Here is a 23848-nt window from a genome sequence, read left to right as displayed (position 1 = left end):
AAGTATAATCGCAATGTTCCTAATTCAAAGGTTATCTCCTGCATTTTTAGTTATGATTTAGGCTGTGATAATGACCTTGGAATATTCTTCTGTTTGATGATTTCTCCTTTTGTTTAAATATTAGTATGCAAGCATAAAACTGAAATGGGAGTAGCATGAAGTGACCTAGCAGCTGTACTTGTACTATTGCAAACATAATCGCAATCACATATAAGATAGCCATCCACATCTAAGGTAGCCATACATCTAAGATAGCCATCCACGCTGTTTAAGATAGCACCTCAAGTATAATCGCAATCATATAATATAGACGTACAATGCGGTTCAGTTTCAGAACCATTTGAGCACGATAGCCATCCACATCCATTATACTACTCGGAAGGTATCAACAAGTATTGCATTTCATGTCACCAATGGACAGTTAAAGGATCCTTAAGCTGTGACGAGTGTGACTTTAGTTTGGATTTCGAGTGTGCTCTTACACGGGAAAAGGTAATGAGGCATAGGTACGACGATCATCTTCTCTTCTTGTCTTATAGTGAAATTAAGCAGTACTGTAGATGGAGACTTATTGGTGTGAAGCATGTGAAACAAAAGTAAATCCCAAAAATTGGTTTTACACATGCAATGATTGTGGTGTTATATTGAATATTTCCTGCGTTTTGGGAGAGTTGACGTATATTAAGCCAGGCACAATATTATCCAGATGGAACAACGAAGTAGTGGTACCCAACACGTCTGTTTGTAGAACTCTTTGCACCGCGTGTAAATCTCGATGCAAGCTTCCTTCCAATCTTCAGACTTTCACTAGGCCCGGAGTTGTTAAATGCAAGTGTGCTTCGTATTGTTTCCCAAGAACCTCTTCAGATTGGTAAGGCATGTTTTAATGATTAAAAGATTTGTTTCTTTGTTCATTCACGATCATTACCCATCCTTCCAACTAAAAAAGACTTTTGGTTTAAAAAATCCAGCATCAACTAGAAGAACTCCTTGGTCATGTCTCGGACTTTGAAGTTTGACAGAGTCGCATATACCATTGTTATCAGCCTTCTCAAAACCAATAATATCACTCCGTAAATTCACTTAACCATTTGCTACTCTACTTAGTATCCAACACTTGGCAAATGCTATTCTGATTATATCCTTATTGTATATACGCAGTAGCAAATGTAAGAGTTAGATATGGATTGACAAATGCTGAGGAGCCCCTCCAAAATCAAATAACAAAGAAACAAAGAGTGGGCTTCAAAAAAAAAAACACAACTGGTGAGAGTAAAGTTACCATTCGACTGTTCTTGTTTTCCAGGCGAATGCAGATACAGATAGCCTTCATCTCATACAGCTCTCTAGTTGTCCTCAAAACTCAAAGCTGCAACAAACGAATGGGTGTGGCATTTAACTATGATCTAATCTCTGCTTCCCCCATAAATGAATTCTTCCTAACTGATCCGATACAAGAGACTCTCATCCCCATGACGGGTCATTCTGCTCACTCGGAAGTTTCTGCAACTGAATGTTTGGAACCAACATCTTCGTCTTCTGCAAGTTGGGAACTAGGATTGTCACCTTTTCTCTCAGTACTTTGCTTCATTAAATCAATGTCCTGGGCATCTGATTCTCCTTGCACCTTGGGATCACGTTCTTCATCCTTTCCTTGTACCAACATTGCGTCGTATTCTTCTTGTTTTACATCTGACAGCTTATCAACATCTCCCCCTTCACCCTGTAGAGCTCGAATCAAATCATCAACACTGCTGTCAGTTTCCCTTTTCATTTGAACATTTGAAGATGATGTTGTATGATCCTCAGATTCCTTAGACATATCAAAACCGGACAATGCTTGCAATGGTGAACTGGGTGGAGCTAAAGATGTTGTATCACCCAATCCTTTGGTAAGGCACACATATTTAAAAACAAGCTGTTTATAATTATCTAACAAGCCTTCAACATCTCCTATCCTCAGATCACCAGCACTGGCAAATATGTAAGGATATTCTTGAAAGATTTTGCTTGTCTCGGTATTCTTCAGAAGCGCCGCACCCTTATTTTCCAAATCTGAAATGGATTCAGCTTTCTTAATTGGTATCTCACTGTTTGGATTCAGTATTTCGTTGGCCCCAGAAAGACTATCAGACGATTTTGATTGGGAGAGATTGTTTTCCCTCTTGGGATTCTGCATTTGAGTTTTCTGAAGAGTGGACTCATCACGAGGGGGTGGTGCAGTGCCGTGGCCAGTTTGATAAGACTGGCTGCCCATACCAGAATTTCGTACCCGTGCAGATTCCATGTTCTTTTCAAAGTCAGCTTCATCCATTGAAAGGGATTTTGCATCAATATTGGAGATGAAGGACTCTGCAGAGAGTATGTTTGTGAAGAAGTACGCAGCTTCACCAACAAGTTTAGATTCACGCCTATATCTTTGTATATACAACAAGTTTGAGTGAAGCTGTGGAGGGTTAGCCTGGAAAAAGAAAGTATAGAATGAGCACAAGTAGATTTAGCTGCAAAATCCAAACATAAATATGCGCTAGCAAAAGACATCAGAAACCAGCATGCATAAACTGTTCAATCTTTCAAGTTTTGTTCTTTATACCTTTATTGTAACATATATCAATACAGGAAGAAATTCGTCCGCTCCAGGTGCATTCCCATTTGAAGCAATTGAAGCATTCAGCAGTAAGTTATTTATAACTTTGCAACAATTAAGGATACACACAAGCTTATCACGAGGAGCTTTGTACATGTTTATCTTCTGGAGCTCCTTTTGAGCTAGCTGCCAAAAGGATAGGAAATATTATTATACAAGTAAGAACATTATCAAAAAGGGGAGAAAGTACTGCAAGCTAGCTTTTGACTAGATTGGCTTACCAGCCATGATGATTCATTTTGAAAAGTTGGTTGTATATCCAAACTTTCAGGAGAAATGAATTGTTGAACGAGTGACATCTTCTGAAAGAGTTTCTCATCAGCGATAACATCTTCAGTGTTTGAAGCAAAAACCCGCGTAAACAGCTTTGTCATGACATACTTCTCTAGGCCCTGTGTAAACAAAAGGAGCAATGGTTAAAGGCACAAAGATGCAAACAAGTCACAGACAGAATGAGAAGACTATTACTGATTGATACTCACATCTCCGGCACTGTCTAATTCCTCCTCAGAACAACCAGACCAAAGTGGATGAGCCCTGAAAGCAGCCTCCATCTTGGAAAAGAACTCCTGAACCATAGCACAATCCTTCTCCGGATCTGGTGCATTGTTGGAGAATGAAACAATAAAACTGCAACATAAACTGACAACAAGTTTAATGAAGTTGAAAGAAGAAGTAATGTAAACTACAAAACATCTTCAACCACGCATTATCCATATGCTAGATAAATAAACTCTCTCAGTATAGCTTTCAATAATTAGAGCCTACTAACAAGATCCAATTCCCCTCTCAAATGAAGAAGAGATAACAAAGATGATAAACTATGGTACTGCAATGGAATAAGTTCTAAGCTTCAGAAATTGAAATCACAATAAACACATGATTCAAGTTTCTAACAGATCACCTAAATTTTATGACAAATCATCATCATCTAGCTCACATGCATCATCATCAAGTGCAAATTAACCTAAAAAAACGCAAAAAAAATTATGGACATCTAATCTATCTACTAAAAAGCTAAGGTGGATCTGCATCGAAGAAAGGGGACCTTTTGATGGATTTGACGAAATCTCCGGCGGAAGGTTTGCGCATCCGTTCGAGAAAATCATGAAGACCCAAGAAGGCGTCCGTGTTCTCCATCGCCGATCACTCGAATTATCTCCGACGATTGACCAGCGGCAACAGTGGGGAAGAGGAGAGTTGAGTTCCGTATCACGCTGACAACTAACTACAAACAAAAACGACCGTCGTTTTATTAAAAAAAGTTTGTGCCCATCTACTTCCGGTTCAATTGGCGAAATTGGTTCGGTATGAACCGTTTAAACCAGCTGATGGTTATCGGACTTCAGATTTTCTATATAATTTTCTAATTTTTTGGTGGAATTCTCTGATGTTTATGATTATATAACCTAAGGTCCTAAACCAACCAAGCACGGACGAGACGAGACGAGACTTGGACGAGAGAAGAAGCATAATCTTTGTCAATTGGGAGGAGCGCGTGGTTTTCTGATCTCAGGTCCGATCGGTGAATTTTGGGCACCTCATAGATGTCGCGGATTTACGGAGTTCCTTTTGTGATTTACCCTGAAATCACGTTACCTGATCCGAAATCTATCTCAATAGACTCGGAGTTAGTTTCGAGCTACCTTGATTTCAATAAGTTTTGGAGGAACTCGACATATCACCTAGGCGATGATGGTGTTCCTAAGACAGAGGTTGAGAGTTTGGACATGGAGAGGTTTTATTATTCAGACACGTTGAAGCCCAAGAAGAAGAGCAAGTCTTCTTTCTATGATTACCTTCTTCTTAGACCTGATAACTTCCCTAAAGAACTTCTCGGTGACACTCCAAGACAACGGCCTGTCAAGAGAGCTAAGTGGAGGCAAGATCTGCAGAAATTGGATGTTTTTGAAGAGCTTGAAGTTCGGTATCTTAAGACTCAGGGCGAGGAAGAGAAAGAAGAAGAAGATGATGATGATGAAGAAGAGGAGGAATCACAAGGTGAAGATGAATCTGATCATGGAGATTACGATCATAATCAAGACTTTGATGACGATGAAGACGATTATAATCAGTCGGATGGTAAATTTGAGGATGATATTTTGGTTTACTAGTTTTACAAAAAAATTAAGAAACATGAAACCATTTTTTAACTGTCGACCAAAAAAGTCTTACAAGTAAAAATGATAGTTGAGAGATTTGACTCGCAATCAAAACGCCACAAACGATTACGAGGAAAGAAAAACCATACGGTGCAAACCATAACCCTAATAACTCGCTTCTCAAGCCATTAAACATTTACCACATGTGAGTTTTTAAGTGTTCAAAAGAGCCAACAAAAAAAACTCAAAAAAGAAAAAACATCAAAGGGGGGTAGGTATTGAGTGAATCACACCATAAAATAGCGCAATAATTTGACAGAAGCTGTGAACAACACTTTCTCTTATCCCAGACAACTTCCCGCTGAAAGCACAAAAATCTCGGACATGGTCTTCTAGATGAGATCAGCTACATTCATTGGCATCTCATCAATCTGGGTACTGTAGTACTGCTCAATGTCTCGGAGGATCTTGATATCGTCGCTTTTAACAAAGTTGATTGCAACACCCTAAAATGATAACCATCAAGTTGTTTAAATATATATATATATATATATATATATATATACATTTAGTATCTCCGGGCAGGAAAATCTAGTTCAGAAGTGTGTGCGCTGTATCAACAGTAAACAAACAACGCAGATATTAGAATAAATTACATACCTTACGCCCAAAACGACCAGACCGACCAATGCGATGGATGTAGAGCTCACGGTTGTTCGGGAGATCATAATTTATGACAAGAGAAACCTGATAAAAGAAAGATTTTCATGTCAATTCAACTCTACCATAAGAATATGTCACATAATCTGAGACCTTTAGTAACAGAAATTGAATTTTTTTTTTTCCTGCATTGTTGTTATCTACACAAAAGATATACCGGACAAGTAATGACTTACTTGCTGCACATCAATCCCACGTGCCCATACATCTGTTGTGATCAAAACACGACTGTCACCTGACCGAAACTGATTCATGATCTCGTCTCTCTCCTTCTGAGGCATGTCCCCGTGCATTGATGAGACTGTGAAGTTGTTACTTCTCATTTTCTCACTTAGCCACTCCACCTATAACAAATGCAGAGATAGAGTTAATAACATTGAAATGAAACCATAATTCAGGAAGTAAACCCTAGTCAAAGAAGTTCAAAAAGCATCAGGATTTGTATAAAGCATCACAGGATATACTAGGCGGCCAAGTAATCTACTAGATATCAGCAGATGAGTAAAGATTGCAAGTACTCTTGGGCAGTGGAGTTGTTTTGTTAATTTCTTTTAGGTATAAACACCTACATCTTCACAGAAGTGTATAAAATTTTGAGCATTTATGAGGTTGCAAATAAAGTTAAGATAACAGCGCTAGAAGCTTAATTTTAACAAAATTAAAATACTAGATCAGCTAAAACGTTTAAAATAGGTACAATTGCATAGCTTAAGATGAGAACCAGAATTACCTTTCGTTTTGTATTGCAGAAGATAACAGCTTGAGTGATAGTAAGTGTGTCATAAAGATCACAGAGTGTATCAAACTTCCACTCCTCCTTCTCAACAGCAACAAAAAATTGTTTGATTCCCTGAAAAGATTTTACAAAAGTTAGCCAGTGAAGAGTATGAGTTTGACCCTACAGTAGACTATAACTATCAAAGAGCATACATAAGCAGAAACATACTTCAAGAGTCAACTCATCACGCTTCACAAGTATCTTCACTGGCTCTGTCATAAACTTGGATGTCATCTCCAAAATCTCGTGAGGAAGAGTTGCAGACACCAAACAAACCTATGAACAAACGTATTAGAATTGAATTATCAAAGAATGGAATTTGGCTGGTCATAATAATACAGTTAATAGCTACCAAATCTGCATATGGAACATACTAGCAAAGCAACATAGCAGTGGCTAAAAGAATTTTAACACATGAAAATCCTATCAATCCAATGGCATAACAGCTAAAAAAATACGGGTTAGCCAACAAATAAATTTTAGTAGTGAAATTGCACCTGAAGATCGGGTGGAAGATATCTGTAAACATCATAGATTTGGTCCTTGAACCCTCTGCTCAGCATTTCATCAGATTCATCAAGAATCAGAAGTTTAATAGCTCTGGTTCGTAGACTTCTCCTCTTAATCATGTCACAGACACGACCAGGTGTCCCAGACACAACATGGACACCATGCTCCAGCTTCCTGATGTCTTCTCCAACGCTCTTCCCACCAATGCATGCATGTGCCTGAATATTAGCATGTAATCCGATAGTTTGTATCGTCTTCTCTGTTTGTGTAGCCAGCTCTCTTGTTGGGGATAATATCAAGGCCTGAACCCTGCAGTCATCATAGATACCAAATCTATGAGTAAAATAAAGTATTACCCAATCACTCTAATAGAAAAGCCAGAACAACTATCACAACTTCTCCTTAAAAAGTTATATTGTACACCTTTTAGAGTTAACTTTCCTAAATTCTAAACCCCACCAACCAGTTAAACCTAGAAATGCAAATCCGAGCATAAGGGGTCGAGAAAATGAACAATCCGAGTAAAGCAAGTAAACTTCAAATTTTGAAATTAGGGTTTCCCCAGCGGAATGGAACAGAGAAACATACTCTCTAGAAGAAGTGTCAACGACTTGGCAAACGGAGAGAGCAATCATAGATGTCTTCCCAGTACCAGACTGAGCTTGAGCAATAACATCTCGCCCTTGAAGAATCGGCATAACAGCCCTCTGCTGGATCGCGGAAGGCTTCTCGAAACCGTATTCGTAAACACCGCGAAGCACATCTTCCTTAATGCCCATATCATTGAAGCTCGTGATAGGCTCGATCCCTTCCGTCGTCTCGAAGACCAACTTATCGTCATCCATCGGTCCACCGCCTCTTCTACCACCACCTCCACGGCCAGGATTCGCTGTCGCCATATGCTTCCGTGTAGATTTTTTTTTGGTTTCTCTCTCCTAGGGTTTTCGTTTCGATTGATTTTTTTCCCCAAAGGCTTCTTCTCTCTCCCTTCAAGTAGCTCTGTTCGAGATAAGCGCGGCTTTAACTGAGGGGTAAGATTGTAAAATCCGACAATTTCTAGGGCTTTTTTTGTCTAATACCGACTCTAAATGTTTAATGGGCCTGTAAAGTTTCGGCCCATATCCATATGTAGGCCCGATAGCAATTCTTCTTCAAAACGACACCACTGTATCGACGGAGCTGAGCTCGCGAAACCCATAGCTTCTTCTTCAGAAGAACCTACTCAGATCGGTCTTCTTTCTCTCTATCCTTTGTCGGGATTCTCTTTCTAACCTTCACCCTATCTCTTCCCTTAATTACGTCTCCTGTTTGCTTCAAGCCTGATTGAATTTGTATCACTTGGGGAATGAATAAAACTGGTTTTGTCCATCTCTGTTAGAAAAAAGGTTCGTGTTTTGTAATTATTTATTGACGACAATAGCTGAATAAACCATTATCTCTCTGTTGATGCCAATATGTCATTGCGTTTTTTGTTTACAAAGGATTTTGCCATTATTATGCGGTAAAATCATTTCCTTATTTTGATGTCTGTTCTGTTCTTGAAGTGTGTGTGTTATTATTCCTCAAGTCGAAAGAATCTTTATTTTATAGTATCTGTGTGTCTTTACCCGAGCATGTTTTTTGCATTGATCTTTATTTCGGGTTTGGTTTTTTTATAGTGGTGTAATTACATGTTTCAGTGCATATAGATAGGTTAGGTGGTACAAGAAATGGACCCTGCAAAATCAATGACATATGTTTTGTGTATTTGGTTGTAGTAATATTGGAATTTGAGAGAAGGGACGTTGCGATGTATACGAGGGCATTAAAGAGGAACCAGAGATGGGATTTGCTATTGCAGCAAGCCAAATACTTAGTTAGGCCAGCCATTCGCAACTATACCGTCTCCAGATCTTATGGATTCACAGATACATTAACAAATAGTGCAAATTTGACAAGAAAGTCTCTCCTCGGTTCATTTTATCCCCGCGTTGGTACTATTGCCTCGGGAAATTTTTTAAGTAATTTGAAGAATAGCCAGTTGCGTAGTTTTAGTTCTGAAGGTGATGGAAGGAATGCTAGTGAGGATAAACATATCTCTTTGAACAAAGGGAATGGTGTAGATGATGGAAAGACCGGTAAGGAGAAAAGTAATAGCGGTGTTGGGCATTTAGATTCTCATGCTCAACTTGGTGAACAGGACCAAATAGAATGGCTCAGTAATGAGAAGCTTGCCAGTGAATGCAAAAAGAAGGAGTCACCTTTGCTTAATAGACGAGAAAGATTCAAAAACGAATTCTCACGGAGAGTCCAACCTTGGGAAAAAATACAGCTTTCGTGGGAGACCTTCCCTTACTATATCCAGTAATAATAATCTACAACATGTCTTTTTCTCTGTTATTGTGTTTCTTTCTGCATTTCCACTTATGGATTCTGCTTATTCTACTTTGACAGTGACCATACGAAAAATATTTTGGTGGAATGTGTTACCTCACATATAAGGCAGAAGAATGCCACTTCTATATATGGTGCTCGTTTAGATTCTTCAAGTGGAAGAATATTGCTCCAGAGTGTTCCAGGTTTGCTTTTGACTATAGTAAAAAAGCAGACCAGTATTTGATGTTGCGCTTCTGTTATCGGAAGTATAATTATCTAGGAAATGTTAGATGACCAAGAAATTTTTTGATGTTTATTCAGGTACTGAGCTTTATCGGGAGAGGTTGGTTAGAGCACTTGCTCGAGATGTACAAGCTCCCCTGTTGATACTTGACAGCAGTGTTCTTGCCCCATATGTGAGATTCTTATGAGTAATTTGCAAATTACATTCCACCATTTTTCTTTTTCTGTTTTCCGTGTGTTTATATAATCTTCGTTGATTGTGGATCAGGATTTTGCTGATGACTACAATGAAGATTCTGAATCTGATGGTGAGAATGCAGACGCGGAAGCAGATGAGAGCACGACAGAGTCTGAAGCTGAAGACGAATCTGGTGCTAACAATGAGGAGGATTCTGAAGCGAAAACAGATGGGAGTGAAAATGATGAAGCTTGCCTCGAGGTTTCTGAGGAAGCGATCAAGAAAATTGTTCCAAAACTTGAGGAGTTTGAAAAGGTATGATTGCGTTAAGTGAGATTCAGAAAATTTAGTCAGTACTGATTGTTCTTTTCCTGATTGCGTTAAATTGAGTATCAGAAAACGCTGAATATATTCTTATCTGCATTAAATTTTGGCAGTTGGTAGCAGAGGAATTACATAGTTCTGGTGAAGCATGTGAAGCGGCAGCTGTTGAGCATTCTGATAAAGCCAGGCGACCAGCAAAGAAAGGTAATCATCAAAATCAAGGCTCTAGAAGGCATCTTCATCATTATCAGTGCTCGCTAGACTTGAATGTATCAGTTTGATTCAATAACTTTTATCCTGTCTAGTCATACTGTTCTTGGTGTTGTCTTTCTGTCGTAGTCATTCACTCTTGCCTCATCTATTTGTCAGACTGCTAAGTTCTCTTTGTGCTGTCCTTTTTCCTCATTTGTACTTGTGATTACATTGTTTGCAGGAGATCGAGTAAAATATGTAGGGTCTTCTAAGAAGGGTGATGCAAAGCACAGGTAGTTTACTGATTTATTTGTGTGATAATTATTCTCTAACATCGTACTTAAGATTTAGATGTTCAACAAAAATTGCTGAAGAATATTACGCTATAATATTTATGACTGTCTGTCTTATATGATTTGACTTGATCTCTGCTTGCTCTGCCTATTCATATTAGTAGTATTTTCTCATCAACTGCCACCTGGACCTTAAATGTGATAGTTTGGATATGCCTTTGGTAATGATTTAAGTGCATTTAGTTTGAGTAGTTCTGGTGTAGGATTGGATGTGTATGAAACTGCTGCCATGACAGTTTTCGGTATGACGTATTCGTTTATTTGTGAGCTCTGCAACTCACGATACCTTTGCTTAACTAAATGATTAATATCATCATTAGGTTGATGATACTGTATCTCATAATAGTATACCATCCATGGTTTCGTCAGCAATTTGACATGCCTGCAAATGTAATATTTGAACATTTTGATCTTTTTGGAACACATTTTTAACTCATAGAGTTCTGTAAGTAAGAAACTTCCATGGCATGCTAAATATTATGGATGAAGGATAGTAGATGCCCTGTGCTTTGTTTCAACCTAAATTTATATACCTACAGGCCATTATCTAGCGGACAACGTGGAGAGGTTTATGAGGTGAGTGGAAACCGTGTTGCAGTCATATTTGACGATACTTCGTCAGAGGAAAGCGAGAAGAAACCATCCCATAAACTACATATGCACTGGATAGATGGTATATTTACTTCATGGCATCCTATATGGTTGATGTGTGATTGTTGTATATTTGGAGAATCTGTATGTAGACAATTGACATTTTACGTAGTTGTAGCTAACTTATATATTGTCTGTGCAGTTGGAGACCTAAAGCATGATTTGGATATGCAGGCAGAAGATGGCTATATCGCCATGGAGGCTTTAAGTGAGGTATGTCATGTGTGGAAGCTACAAAAAAAAAATCGTGTTGCTTTTCAGCTAATATTGTACATTATGATAGTTCAGACCAGATAAATCCAGCAGTAGTAAGTGCATTATATTTAGTTTAGTTTGAAACTTAAATATATGGATTGTTCAACATATGCTGGGGTTTTCGGCTAAGATGTGAAGTCTAAAGTAGCTTGACTTTGAATGCTGTTAGCAGACACTTTCGCCAAGACACGTAAAACGTGAAGTGGCGTTAATTTATTTCATTTTGTTTTCCTGTGTTTGTAGGTTTTGCAATCCACGCAACCACTTATCGTCTACTTTCCCGACTTGTCCCAGTGGATGTCCAGAGCTGTACCTAAGTCAAAACGAAATGAGTTTGTAGACAAAGTTCAGGAAATGTTTGATAAACTGTCAGGTCCTGTTGTTATGATCTGTGGACGGAACAAGATTGAAACAGGCTCAAAAGAGAGAGAGAAATTTGTAAGCCTTTCTCACGTGTCATTTTTCATTGGCTCTTCTTTTGTTATTGATCAGTAAACAAATTGTTTGCTTTCTTTCTTCTTTTGACCTTTTTTTGTTTGTGGACAGACGATGATACTCCCAAACTTTGGCCGTCTTGCGAAACTGGTATGTTGCTAAATATAAAATGAACTTTAATTGGCAGTCTTAGTGTGTCTCTATTGTGAAAATTTCTTAAATTTTGTGGTCTCGTATGCACATCAATTACTAACACTATCAAGGTATTCAACATCTTGAACATGCACTGAATCCTCATTTTGTTTCAATTGCATTTTGATACTTGTGGAGTTCTGGTCAAATTAGCTTCGTATGTGCAAGACTCTGAATGTGGACTTGCATGCTTTGCTTCACCTTCTTGACATTATTTACTACACATCCATTTGTTGCTTGCATTTTATAAATTCCAAACCCTACACCAAAATGTTTATCAAATTGTGTCTTGCAGCCCCTTCCGTTGAAGCGTCTCACTGAGGGACTCACGGGAAGGAAAACATCAGAGGATAATGATATATACAAACTCTTCACTAATGTTATGACCCTACTCCCTCCGAAGGTATTGCCTTAAGACTTCTGAGAACTTTCTTACTTGATTTTAAAAAATCAATGAAAATTGCATCGGTGTGTTTTTGACTTTTATTCTTACTTACGTGAGATTGCATAGACTGTGTTCAGAATCAGATAATTTCTATTGAAGATATCTCTGTTAATTCCTCCATTGTACGAAAATGAGGAGAAAGTAGGAAAGCTATTTGACACTATATGCAAACTTCTTTCAATGTCAGTTCGTTTGCAATTAATATTCTGGGATGCAAATCCCACATAGCCCACACTGCTATCTGCTTGATATTTCTTTGTTCCATGTGTCTTGTTTAATAATGTTGTTCTTGTTTTTTTTCTTTTCTAATTTTGGTGCAGGAAGAAGATAACCTTGTAGTATTCAACAAACAACTTGGAGAAGATAGAAGAATTGTGATATCACGGAGCAATTTGAATGAGCTACTTAAGGTACATAGTTCTAGATTGAATCTCGTTTGGAGAAATGGAGTCAATTTCCGATGTTCTCATAACCATTGTAACACTTTGAGAACTTTCTCCCTAGGTGCTTGAGGAAAACGAGTTATTATGCACAGACTTGTACCAAGTGAACACGGATGGCGTGATATTGACAAAGCAAAGTGTGTAACTCCTATGAATACCTGGTTTATTATGTATGTGTTTACTCGTTATGTCTTAGCAGTGTTGTGTCTGGATAAAGTTGCTTGTTGAGGATATCAAGCTTCCTTTATTATCTGTTATGTATGTAATTGCTTCTGTAATGGCTAGAATCTGGTTATTAGGAGACATCTATGAGAAGGCATTTACTTGCACGCATATATTTAGATCTTGTACATTCCCCTGGAGTTTATATTATGATCACATTAAATGAAATAGGATGCAGTTCCATGTGATAGACATTGATATGTGCCACTGTCTCTTATTTTGATGCAATCGTTTGATCTTAATTCTTGCTTTCTGTGATGAAAACGCAATTACTTATGTTGTGACCAAGAGAGCTCAGAAACTTATCTATGCTGTTTCTGCAGGAGCGGAGAAAGTTATTGGCTGGGCCAGAAACCACTATTTATCTTCTTGTCCTGACCCATCGGTTAAAGAAGGCCGCCTGATTCTGCCCCGTGAAAGGTAATGGGATGGTTGTTGATTGACCTTTGGGGTCTAATTTATCCTTTATTTTATTTTATCTTACTATTGTCTTCCTCTTTTGAAGCATTGAGATTTCAGTTAAAAGGTTACAAGCACAAGAAGATATTTCCCGAAAGCCCTCACATAACTTGAAGGTTTAGTTTCTTCCCCCTCTGGTAGTCTGACAAATGGATGTTGCTTACTATTGAATAATAATGATGTTAACAGAGATTTTTTGTTGTAGCAGAATATTGCAAAGGATGAATATGAAACCAATTTTGTGTCAGCTGTGGTTGCTCCTGGAGAAATCGGGGTCAAGTTTGACGACATTGGTGCTCTTGAACATGTAAAGAAGACATTAAATGAGTTGGTCATTCTTCCCATGAGAAGGCCAGAGCTTTTCACCCGTGGAAATCTCTTGCGGGTATTACATTCTATTATATACATGTTGTTATTTTCTTGGCTATGGACTTTAATTTCCTCGGCTGGGTTTTCCTGATGGCGTGAGTCTTTTCATTTTCAGCCTTGTAAAGGTATATTGCTTTTTGGTCCTCCTGGTACGGGTAAAACGCTACTCGCCAAGGCGCTTGCAACAGAAGCAGGGGCAAACTTTATTAGCATAACTGGCTCAACGCTTACCTCAAAGGTACATGGAATCTTAGTATGCTGTATGGCACTGTTACAATGATTATCAAATGACTTATAAAATAACTTTACCATAGACTGGTACCATTGACTAAATGTGGTCTATAGTCTCTTTCCATCGCCTTTCATTGGTTCTGAATAAGTCAACTTCGTCCATTGTTTGGCACAGTGGTTTGGAGATGCAGAGAAGCTCACGAAGGCTTTATTCTCTTTTGCAAGCAAACTAGCGCCTGTAATTATATTTGTTGATGAGGTGAGAAGCTGTTTTAGCTTTGTTGATATCATCATTCCTTTCTGATATTTTCTTTTAGAAGGAATACTTTTGGGATGGGTAAAATGTGTTTGTCGAGGACTGACTGTAATTCCTTTTATTATTGTCGGGTAGGTTGACAGTTTGTTGGGTGCGCGTGGAGGTGCTTTTGAGCACGAGGCAACCCGGAGAATGAGAAACGAGTTTATGGCAGCTTGGGATGGACTCAGGTCAAAGGATAGCCAAAGAATACTCATTCTTGGTGCCACCAACCGACCTTTTGATCTTGATGATGCTGTTATTCGTCGGCTACCAAGACGGTAGAACCCTCACTTTAGTTTTCAATTTTGCCTTCAGAATATCAGTCTCTCATTTGGGGTTTCTGTTATTCTGTTTATAGGATATATGTAGATTTACCAGATGCGGAAAACCGGTTGAAGATTTTGAAGATATTTCTTACTCCAGAAAATCTTGAAACTGGTTTCGAGTTTGATAAACTTGCAAAGGAAACCGAAGGATACTCAGGAAGCGATCTCAAGGTTTGGTCATTTGCAGTTTAATTTACAAGTTTGAGTAACATTGACACCTCTAAAAGTTTCAGATTATTTATAATTCCTTTTCTTATTTACATTTTAGAATCTATGCATAGCTGCTGCATACAGACCTGTGCAAGAATTGTTACAAGAAGAGAACAAGGTAAACAACATGCATATATATACCCGCAGAGTTGATTTTTATTATTGTTGTTGTGGAAAATAATTTTTGCAATCACAAATCACATGATGATTTTGCAATGCCAAATCCTCAGGGTTCGGTAGCAAATGCAGCTCCTGATCTACGGCCTCTGAGTTTGGACGACTTCATTCAATCAAAAGCTAAGGTATTGTATCAATGTCTAAACAAAACATCCCCTTCGTTTATGTTTCTTTGTTCTGGTCATTGCAGTATCATAATCATTTGAATACAATTTTACAGGTAAGTCCATCAGTGGCGTATGATGCAACAACAATGAACGAATTGAGGAAATGGAACGAACAGTACGGTGAAGGAGGGACCCGGACTAAGTCCCCTTTTGGCTTCTAAAACCAGTTTTGTTAGATTCAATCTCTCTTTTTTACCTACAAAAACTCATTAATTTTGCTTCATGTCCTAACAATGAAAAATTACTATTAAATCATTTATAAATGAGAAAAAAAAAAAAAAAAAGGCCAATTTACAATCCTCATTTGCTTAAAACATTGGTATTTCTCAATCGAGTTAATCTCACAATTCTTGTACTACATAGTATGATTGTAATCACACAAAAAGAATACATATTGGGCAAAATCCTTGGTGATAATATTTCTGTATATACTATTGGTCAACAAAAATAAACAAAACCTTCTATTTGCCGACAAAAACAAAATAAACTAAAAACATTTTAGTCCCCTCACGCGCTCTTTTGTTTTTTACTTTTAGCGGAGAACTATTACAACGTTTACTCAACGCGCCATCAATGCGCGTATGATGATTAAATTAAACGAAAAAACAAAAAAAGGGGAAAAACATTTAAATTGAAAAAGCGGTATCTTCCACGACGAGGAAGAAGACGACGGTACGAACTCTCACACTCTTCATACTAAGACGACGATGTCGGATGTTACACCGCCAAAATCGGAGATGACGGCGGCGGAGGAGGAGGAAGACGCCGCAATTGAGGAGCGATGGAGTCTATACGAAGCTTACAACGAGTTACACGCTTTGGCTCAGGAATTGGAGACGCCGTTCGAAGCACCGGCGGTTCTTGTGGTTGGACAGCAGACAGACGGTAAGAGTGCGCTTGTTGAAGCTCTCATGGGGTTTCAATTTAACCACGTCGGCGGTGGAACCAAGACTCGTCGCCCGATTACTCTTCATATGAAGTACGACCCTCAGTGTCAGTTCCCGCTTTGTCATCTCGGATCTGATGATGATCCTTCCGTTACTATCCCCAAGTCTCTCTCACAAATTCAGGTGTGTTTTTTTTTTTACTTTCAATTGCTTTGTTTCTGCCGAGTTCTGGAAGATTTTGAGTAATGTTGAGAAATTTGTTATATGATTTTTGGAATTAGGCGTATATTGAAGCTGAGAACATGAGGCTGGAGCAAGAGCCATGCCCATTCTCTGCCAAGGAGATTATTGTGAAAGTGCAGTATAAGTATTGTCCCAACCTGACCATCATTGATACACCTGGACTTATAGCTCCTGCACCAGGAATTAAAAACCGAGCACTTCAGGTTGTTTTTTTTAATCTATCAAATTCCGTGGCTGTGTTTGGTTTTGCATGATTTGGGAGTGGTTGGTTACTTATTCTTTTTGTTAGGTTCAAGCACGAGCTGTGGAAGCTCTGGTTCGAGCAAAGATGCAACACAAAGAGTTCATTATTTTGTGCCTTGAAGATAGCAGTGACTGGAGTATTGCAACTACACGAAGGATAGTGATGCAAGTATGAGACTTTAACGTAAACTCAAATGCGTCTAAGGTTAACTTCATTTTTTCTTATATATTTTTGTTCTTTGTTCATGTAGGTTGATCCTGAGCTTTCTAGGACAATTGTTGTTTCCACAAAGCTTGACACCAAAATCCCTCAATTTTCATGTTCATCCGACGTGGAAGTCTTCCTCTCACCTCCTGCTAGCGCACTTGACAGCTCCTTATTGGGCGATTCCCCTTTTTTCACGTCTGTGCCTTCCGGAAGAGTGGGATATGGACAGGATTCAGTGTATTCGTCTAATGACGAGTTCAAACAGGTCTATTTTCTGCTGTCTGATTCTTAATTCTTTTCATGGATTCTAAACTGTATGTTGTTCTTTATTGCAGTCTGTGTCACTTAGGGAAATGGAAGACATTTCATCTTTAGAGAAGAAGTTGGGCCGTTTGCTGACAAAGCAGGAAAAGAATAGGATTGGTATCAGTAAAATGAGGTTGTTTCTAGAAGAACTACTCTGGAAAAGGTAAAAGTGCTTTTGTTCTCTGTGATTTTCCAGCTTCTGTGCCCTCTCTACTTTACAATTACGATTTGTCTTGATGCCATTCTCGTTCCAGGTACAAAGAGAGTGTTCCATTGATCATACCTCTTTTAGGAAAGGAGTACCGCAGCACAGTCAGAAAGCTGGATACCGTTAGCAAGGAACTTAGGTTGCAATTTGTTTTTTTTTTTTTTTTTTTTTNTCTGATATATCTACGTTATTTTAGGCTGTTTAATTGTTCTCTAATGACTTAAGAAAATATAACTCATTGGTGGTTGAATACTTTCCTTTCAATGCAGCTCTTTAGATGAAGCAAAACTCAAAGAGAGAGGCAGGACTTTCCATGATCTCTTCTTAACCAAGGTATCTGTCGAGAGCATTTTGATTTTTAAGAATTTTATCTATGCCTTCATATGTATTTCATCTGTACCTGGATTCTTGGAATAATAGTGTTTGTGTTATTATAGCAAAGATCATTTGGTAAATTTGTCTTTGTGAATTGATTTTTGACACATAAATAATTATGCAACAGTAAATGGCATCTAGGACATGCTACGAAGAATAAGTGTTTTGTGTTGGATGCCCTAAGACTTAAACTTGCTTTGTCATTTTTTCTGATTGGCGTATGAATTACCTTTGTTAGTATTGATCAGTGTTGTGATTTCTCACCTGTTTTATTTTTATTTTTCGTGACCAGTTATCGCTGTTATTGAAAGGAACAGTAGTGGCCCCTCCAGATAAATTTGGTAATGTTGCTCTGTTCTCTACCAGTCACTGTCTTTGGCAATAATCTCATCTAGTTGGATTGGATTTTTGCAATATCACTTAGTTAAATGCATGTTGTTCAGTTAGACTGGGTCACTAGAGTGCAATGATTACACACAGAATAATATATGATAATAAATCAATCATTGGTCATGATACTTTGATTATTGCTGAAGCACATTTTATATCAGCATTCTCTTATGTTGGGTTCTTTGATAATTAATACTTTACATGATATTTTTCAGGTGAAACATTACAAGATGAAAGGACACAAGGAGGAGCATTTGTTGGTACTGATGGTCTCCAGTTCCCACATAAGCTAATACCAGTAAGTGTTTCCTTTGAAGCAGAAAATGCTTACTTTATAGAGAAGGCTGGTCGTAGTCTTCAAAATCCAGTTATCTTGTCCTTGTACGTGGATTGTAATATGAATTATATGATGGGTTGATGGGAGATAAATTTGACCGCATGAAACATATGTGCCAATGAATATATTGGAAACAAAGTAAAGAGATCTTCATTGGACCTTTAAGAATTATGAGAGAACATGACCATTGTTTTTCACTTACAGAATGCAGGGATGCGTCTTTACGGGGGTGCACAGTATCACCGTGCCATGGCTGAGTTCCGTTTTCTAGTAGGTGCTATCAAATGTCCCCCAATAACACGGGAGGAAATTGTGAATGCATGTGGAGTTGAGGATATTCACGATGGAACAAACTATTCCAGGTGTTATAGCATCGCTGAGATGCAACACAGTTCTGAGTTTTATTTTTTTAGTATCTCAGACCCGTTTTCAGTATCTAATCTGAGCTGCAAGCCTGCAATGTTTGTCCTGTTTTCTATGGACCTCTTATTCTCTTTTCTCTTGCTTGCTGTTGTAGAACAGCTTGCGTTATAGCAGTTGCAAAAGCTCGTGAGACGTTTGAACCTTTCCTTCATCAGGTGATAAAGATATATATGTCTACTGTTTTCTTCTTCTTTCGTGGAGGATGGAATGCAGTCTTACTAATTAGTTTAGTTATACTGCCATTCAGTTTTCAGATTTGCTACAACTTTATTTATGCTTAAGATTTATTTACCAAACATGTCCTGCTTACAGGAACTATGTTTAGGGATACTTTCATCTGAATTTTTGTTATTCACATGTCTGTCACCGTTTTTTTTTTTGTGTTGGTTTAGTTAGGGGCAAGGCTCCTACACATTCTCAAGAGATTGCTTCCAATTTCTGTATATCTTCTTCAGGTAGGCACTGTTTTCTTTGGTTTGACGGTCTCCAACTTAATTTTCCTTTCCAGCAATTTTCTTAATGTATATTCTAAATTGTAATAGAAAGAAGGTGAATACTTAAGTGGGCATGAGGTGTTTCTCAAGCGAGTTGCTTCAGCTTTCAACACTTTTGTGGAGTCCACAGAAAAATCATGTCGTGACAAGTAAATCTATTACCAACTCCTGCACTTACCTGTTTCCATTGCCTTCATCCTGTGTTCTAGTGAGCTTCAGTTAGTAATCTTTCCTTCGGTTTAAATTGATTGCAGATGTATGGAGGACTTAGCAAGCACGACTCGCTATGTTACATGGTCTCTTCACAACAAGGTCACTGCTACAGCTTAAACTGAGAATTATGTGCATATCAAATTAACAGTATTAAGTAAAACTGTTCTCAATAGGGATGCATAAAAAACTCGTTCGGATTTGGTGTCCGTTTCTAATTCAATATGGTTTCAATGTTATGTAGAACCGAGCTGGTCTACGTCAATTCTTGGACTCATTTGGTGGAACAGAGCAACTTCCTACATCAGGTAATCCCATAGGATTTAGTCTTCCGCAAGATGCACAAGGTGGCACAGCAGACACAAAGTCAAGATCAGATGTAAAGCTAAGCCATCTGGCCTCAAACATCGATTCAGGTTCCAGTATTCAGACGACAGAAATGCGGTTGGCTGATCTTCTAGATAGCACGCTTTGGAACCGCAAGCTTGCTCCTTCCTCTGAGAGAATTGTCTACGCATTGGTCCAACAAATATTCCAGGGCATACGAGAGTACTTTCTAGCCTCTGCTGAGTTAAAGGTTAAATTTGCTCCTTATTCAACTGTACACGGATTCTTGCTTCCAAAATGACTCATCTTTTAAATGTTTTGTATTTGTGTCTTGTTATGTTCTGCAGTTCAACTGTTTTCTTCTAATGCCCATCGTTGATAAGTTACCTGCTCTTCTGCGGGAAGAGTTGGAAAACGCATTCGAAGACGACCTCGATAGTATTTTCGATATCACGAATCTCCGGCAATCACTTGATCAAAAGAAACGGAGCACGGAGATCGAGCTGAGAAGGGTAAACCAAACTTAAAACTCTGACTTTTATGATCAATGTTTCTTTTCTATTTGCCATTGGTTCAACATGCAGTAGAACTGACTAGGTTACGTTAATATTGTTATCATCATGTATTGGTACAGATAAAGAGGATAAAAGAGAAATTCAGAGTGATGAATGAGAAGCTAAACTCTCACGAATTTGCTCAAAATCTAAAGGCGCCATCGTTGCAGCAGTAGCAGCAGTGACTCAAAGTCATGGATCACTTGTATTTAAGTTTAGGTTAAGAAACAATTGAAGAGTGATGATATTCATGAGGGGAACTTGTGTTTCATCAACTTTGGATGTCCAAAAAATAAAAATAAAGAACGTTGTGGTTTCAAGTGATATGCAAATTTAACTCGTGTCTTAGCAATTATGAAGAAAACACCAATAAAGTGTATGTCGCATATACTAATCAAAGTTAGAGTTCAACTGGGTTTTGACGTAATGAGGAAAGTACTTTGTCTTTACGTTTTAATTTTTTTTATCCTAATACACAGTTACACACACACACATTTGGATTTGACCTACCCTCCTTCCTACCACATTATCCTATCCACCTAACTAGGAACACATTAACATTTTAAACACACTCTCTATTTCAGTAATACCATTTCCTCCAAAAATATATTAAAAAAAAAAAAAAAGTAAGCGTGACACGTTCTCCACCTGACGATTATCTTGTGATCTAACTAGAGTTCCGATTGATTATTTATATTAAACAGTTGACCAAAATAAACCTCCCGATTTTAGTTTAGTCATGCAACATCAAAAACAAGAATTAGGAAACTACAATGGTAATCTTGAATAAACGAATGAATTGAAAACATTTGACATATAGAAATTGCTCACTGAGTAAATTTTGATTAATTAATAAATATGCACAGTAACATATAAAATAGTAATATCAAACCTAATCTTTTGTTTTGGACCATCCGGTTCATCATGACAACACCTTCTTCGAAATAATACAAGTTAATTTCTTTTAAAAGAAATGGTTTAAAGCTTTTATAGATTACTCAAGTTTTTATACAACAACAAAGCAACTCGACTCAACAGCATATCTATGGCTCCTTCTGCTCAACCAGCTCTTTTAACAAGGTAAAATCTTTATATACCATACTAAGAAAATGTAAAATAATATCGCATTTATCTTGTTTTAATCTGATTGTATGAACTATAATTGACGATGATTTTTTGTTTTTTTTTTTGTTTTTTAAATTTGGGTCAAACTTGACAGTGTTTCGTTGGATGAAAAATATGCGAACGTGAAGTGGGAAGAGTTGGGATTCGGGTTTGTTCGGACGGACAACATGTACGTAGCCAAGTGCAATCATGGGGAGGATTTCCAAGAGGGCAAGATTGTTCCTTTTGCTGATTTGCAACTCAACCCTTGCGCTGCCGTTCTTCAGTATGGCCAGGTTTGTTCTAATACTAATAGCTAGAGATCCACACTAATTAATAATGAAAACATATATATAACCATTAGTTATATTATCTTTTTCGGTGGTTTTGGTATGAGTAGGGTTTATATGAAGGGCTGAAAGCTTACAGGACAGAAGATGGGCGGATTCTGCTATTCCGACCAGACCAAAACGGTCACCGCATCCAAGCCGGAGCCAGGAGACTCTATATGCCTTATCCTTCCGTCGATCAATTCGTTTCTGCCGTGAAACAAGTTGCTCTTGCCAACAAGAAATGGGTATAATACATCTTTTATATTTTTTATCAATTCTTTAAGCTAACAAACCTACTAATTAAAATGAAAGATGTAATGGGAGTTTCCATTTATATATATATGTGTAGATTCCTCCTCCAGGGAAAGGAACATTGTATATTAGGCCTATCTTGTTTGGGAGTGGTCCGATTCTTGGTTCATTTCCAGTTCCTGAGACCACCTTCTCGGCGTTTGCCTGTCCTGTTGGACGTTATCATAAGGTTAGTGTGTTCTTGTCGTTTTCAAAATTAAAAAATTGTTAACATAAATATGAAATATTGAAATTATAAGGAATGTAAAGTAATATACAAAAAAAATACATCAAACTTAAATTAAGGAAGACTAAAAAAGCTAGCGAGAATTATATGTTTGACTATTTTTTACTCTGGTTCTTTTTTTGTTACAGGATAACACTGGCTTGAATCTGAAAGTGGAAGATAAGTTTCGTCGAGCTTTTCTTAGTGGAACTGGTGGTGTGAAGAGCATCACAAACTATTCTCCTGTAAGTTAAAAAGTAAAAATATATCAAAATTAGTTTAAGATTTCTCAAAATGATTAATTATTATGGTAAATTTTCTTGTTATATATATATAGGTTTGGATACCAATGGCAGAGGCCAGAAAACAAGGTTTCTCTGATTTATTGTTTCTGGATGCTGCAACTGGTAAAAACGTGGAAGAACTTTTCGCAGCTAACGTTTTCATGCTCAAGGTAAAAACTTTAATATATACACATTTACATATTGAAATCTTTGTGATATTTAGAATTGTGATAGAAATATTAAGATCGTTGTGATGTATATTCTTTTTCTATATAGGGAAATGTTGTATCGACTCCAGCACTTACAGGAACTATTTTGCCCGGAGTCACACGAATCTGTGTATTGGAGTTATGTCGTGATTTCGGCTACCAGGTTGGACTACTTCAATATCATGACGATATACATTTTTAATTTGATTCAAGTTGACATCGTAATTTGCTATAAAAAAAATCTTCTTATTAACAATATCGTAACACTTACAGGTCGAGGAACGTGTGATTCCTCTAGAGGAGTTTCTTGAATCGGACGAAACTTTCTGTACCGGGACTGCTTCAATTGTGACTAGTATTGCGTCCGTAACCTTCAAAGACAAGAAGTAAACTTTTCTTCCGATGTATATTATGATTCTTTTTACATAAGTCAGGTTGACTGGAATAATTGAGTGTACGTATAAACAAACTCAATACAGGACCGGATTCAAAACAGGGGAAGAAACATTGGCTGCGAAGCTATATGATACGTTAAGTGATATCCAGACGGGTCGGGTCGAGGATACGAAGGGATGGACTGTGGAGATTGACCGCCAGGGTTGAAAGAAGTTGAAACTGTTACTTGATACCAAACATATATATGCATACAAGTTTATAAGAAACATCTGACGATGTCTCTGATCTTTGTGTAATTCTCATGTCATGTACTGTGTCGTGCGATGTATTTTCCACATAACATATGGTTTGCTTCATCTTTTTAACTATCAAAGAAGCGTTTTGCTTTATCTAATTATATATTTGAAACAGAATTATCATCAATCATGAGTGTGTCTTTACAAAATATTATGATTAAAACTTTCACGACTTTTCCAGCTTTCACTAATTGGTGTATGTAGTTGTTATTTATGTTTTGGC

General features: G+C 37.7%; 6 protein-coding genes across 7 annotated transcripts; 4 read left to right on the top strand and 2 right to left on the bottom strand.

Annotated features, from left to right (window-relative positions):
* Window positions 1118–3877, bottom strand: LOC104784644 (vacuolar protein sorting-associated protein 9A-like). Its single transcript, XM_010509690.2, has 5 exons — window positions 3696–3877; window positions 3130–3277; window positions 2869–3039; window positions 2594–2773; window positions 1118–2461 (listed from the first exon to the last, which is right to left on the bottom strand). The coding sequence occupies exons 1-5, from the start codon at window positions 3785–3787 to the stop codon at window positions 1490–1492; spliced, it is 1563 nt and encodes a 520-aa protein (XP_010507992.1). The 5' UTR covers window positions 3788–3877; the 3' UTR covers window positions 1118–1489.
* Window positions 3961–5001, top strand: LOC104784625 (DNA-directed RNA polymerase III subunit rpc31-like). The gene has a single exon (XM_010509666.2). It carries the CDS (start codon window positions 4195–4197, stop codon window positions 4759–4761), a length of 567 nt encoding a protein of 188 aa, XP_010507968.1. The 5' UTR covers window positions 3961–4194; the 3' UTR covers window positions 4762–5001.
* Window positions 4775–7759, bottom strand: LOC104784634 (DEAD-box ATP-dependent RNA helicase 2). Its single transcript, XM_010509678.2, has 7 exons — window positions 7346–7759; window positions 6745–7066; window positions 6416–6523; window positions 6200–6319; window positions 5646–5813; window positions 5410–5496; window positions 4775–5255 (listed from the first exon to the last, which is right to left on the bottom strand). Exons 1-7 carry the CDS (start codon window positions 7654–7656, stop codon window positions 5142–5144), a joined length of 1230 nt encoding a protein of 409 aa, XP_010507980.1. The 5' UTR covers window positions 7657–7759; the 3' UTR covers window positions 4775–5141.
* Window positions 7939–15509, top strand: LOC104784613. Its single transcript, XM_010509655.1, has 24 exons — window positions 7939–8142; window positions 8515–9100; window positions 9191–9315; window positions 9434–9528; window positions 9624–9848; window positions 9971–10061; window positions 10291–10342; window positions 10942–11075; window positions 11196–11266; window positions 11552–11746; window positions 11855–11893; window positions 12231–12338; window positions 12701–12790; window positions 12885–12960; window positions 13369–13465; window positions 13551–13620; window positions 13713–13889; window positions 13989–14111; window positions 14280–14363; window positions 14496–14680; window positions 14761–14899; window positions 14997–15056; window positions 15169–15240; window positions 15336–15509. Exons 2-24 carry the CDS (start codon window positions 8547–8549, stop codon window positions 15441–15443), a joined length of 2970 nt encoding a protein of 989 aa, XP_010507957.1. The 5' UTR covers window positions 7939–8142; window positions 8515–8546; the 3' UTR covers window positions 15444–15509.
* On the top strand, window positions 15921–20826 carry LOC104784599 (dynamin-like protein ARC5). Of its 2 annotated transcripts, XM_010509644.1 has the most exons (18): window positions 15921–16352; window positions 16451–16615; window positions 16702–16824; window positions 16907–17128; window positions 17199–17332; window positions 17424–17516; window positions 17647–17710; window positions 18045–18093; window positions 18358–18440; window positions 18684–18841; window positions 18997–19057; window positions 19295–19357; window positions 19445–19545; window positions 19651–19708; window positions 19851–19914; window positions 20023–20183; window positions 20281–20445; window positions 20568–20826. In XM_010509644.1, the coding sequence occupies exons 1-18, from the start codon at window positions 15990–15992 to the stop codon at window positions 20661–20663; spliced, it is 2223 nt and encodes a 740-aa protein (XP_010507946.1). In that variant the 5' UTR covers window positions 15921–15989; the 3' UTR covers window positions 20664–20826. The 2 variants fall into 2 exon arrangements, with proteins under 2 accessions (XP_010507946.1, XP_010507938.1); XM_010509636.1 differs by having other exon boundaries at window positions 19851–20183.
* Window positions 21230–23718, top strand: LOC104784588 (methionine aminotransferase BCAT4). The gene is made up of 9 exons (XM_010509628.2): window positions 21230–21567; window positions 21707–21887; window positions 21992–22168; window positions 22273–22404; window positions 22590–22685; window positions 22778–22894; window positions 23001–23096; window positions 23207–23319; window positions 23413–23718. Exons 1-9 carry the CDS (start codon window positions 21533–21535, stop codon window positions 23534–23536), a joined length of 1071 nt encoding a protein of 356 aa, XP_010507930.1. The 5' UTR covers window positions 21230–21532; the 3' UTR covers window positions 23537–23718.

This window comes from Camelina sativa, chromosome 1 (assembly GCF_000633955.1).
Source record: "Camelina sativa cultivar DH55 chromosome 1, Cs, whole genome shotgun sequence".
In the NCBI taxonomy this organism is placed as follows: domain Eukaryota; kingdom Viridiplantae; phylum Streptophyta; class Magnoliopsida; order Brassicales; family Brassicaceae; genus Camelina; species Camelina sativa.
The sequence above is the reverse complement of the archived record's forward strand: the minus strand, read 5'-3'. Positions and strand labels throughout refer to the sequence as shown.

Excerpts from the sequence above, each read along its gene's own strand:
- LOC104784599 (XM_010509636.1), top strand. The coding sequence starts at position 15,990 with ATGTCGGATGTTACACCGCCAAAATCGGAGATGACGGCGGCGGAGGAG. Across the intron at positions 18,094-18,357 it reads GGCCCCTCCAGATAAATTTG|GTGAAACATTACAAGATGAA; the intron begins GTAATGTTGCTC and ends GATATTTTTCAG. Across the intron at positions 19,358-19,444 it reads TTTCTGTATATCTTCTTCAG|AAAGAAGGTGAATACTTAAG; the intron begins GTAGGCACTGTT and ends AAATTGTAATAG.
- LOC104784625 (XM_010509666.2), top strand. The coding sequence starts at position 4,195 with ATGTCGCGGATTTACGGAGTTCCTTTTGTGATTTACCCTGAAATCACG.
- LOC104784644 (XM_010509690.2), bottom strand. The coding sequence starts at position 3,787 with ATGGAGAACACGGACGCCTTCTTGGGTCTTCATGATTTTCTCGAACGG. Across the intron at positions 3,040-3,129 it reads AATTAGACAGTGCCGGAGAT|GGCCTAGAGAAGTATGTCAT; the intron begins GTGAGTATCAAT and ends TTGTTTACACAG. Across the intron at positions 2,462-2,593 it reads TGATATATGTTACAATAAAG|GCTAACCCTCCACAGCTTCA; the intron begins GTATAAAGAACA and ends TTCTTTTTCCAG.
- LOC104784634 (XM_010509678.2), bottom strand. The coding sequence starts at position 7,656 with ATGGCGACAGCGAATCCTGGCCGTGGAGGTGGTGGTAGAAGAGGCGGT. Across the intron at positions 7,067-7,345 it reads GTTGACACTTCTTCTAGAGA|GGTTCAGGCCTTGATATTAT; the intron begins GTATGTTTCTCT and ends TGATGACTGCAG. Across the intron at positions 5,256-5,409 it reads CTGGTCGTTTTGGGCGTAAG|GGTGTTGCAATCAACTTTGT; the intron begins GTATGTAATTTA and ends TTATCATTTTAG.
- LOC104784613 (XM_010509655.1), top strand. The coding sequence starts at position 8,547 with ATGTATACGAGGGCATTAAAGAGGAACCAGAGATGGGATTTGCTATTG. Across the intron at positions 14,364-14,495 it reads TAATTATATTTGTTGATGAG|GTTGACAGTTTGTTGGGTGC; the intron begins GTGAGAAGCTGT and ends ATTGTCGGGTAG. Across the intron at positions 14,681-14,760 it reads ATTCGTCGGCTACCAAGACG|GATATATGTAGATTTACCAG; the intron begins GTAGAACCCTCA and ends TTCTGTTTATAG.
- LOC104784588 (XM_010509628.2), top strand. The coding sequence starts at position 21,533 with ATGGCTCCTTCTGCTCAACCAGCTCTTTTAACAAG. Across the intron at positions 22,686-22,777 it reads GCATCACAAACTATTCTCCT|GTTTGGATACCAATGGCAGA; the intron begins GTAAGTTAAAAA and ends ATATATATATAG. Across the intron at positions 23,097-23,206 it reads GTCGTGATTTCGGCTACCAG|GTCGAGGAACGTGTGATTCC; the intron begins GTTGGACTACTT and ends TAACACTTACAG.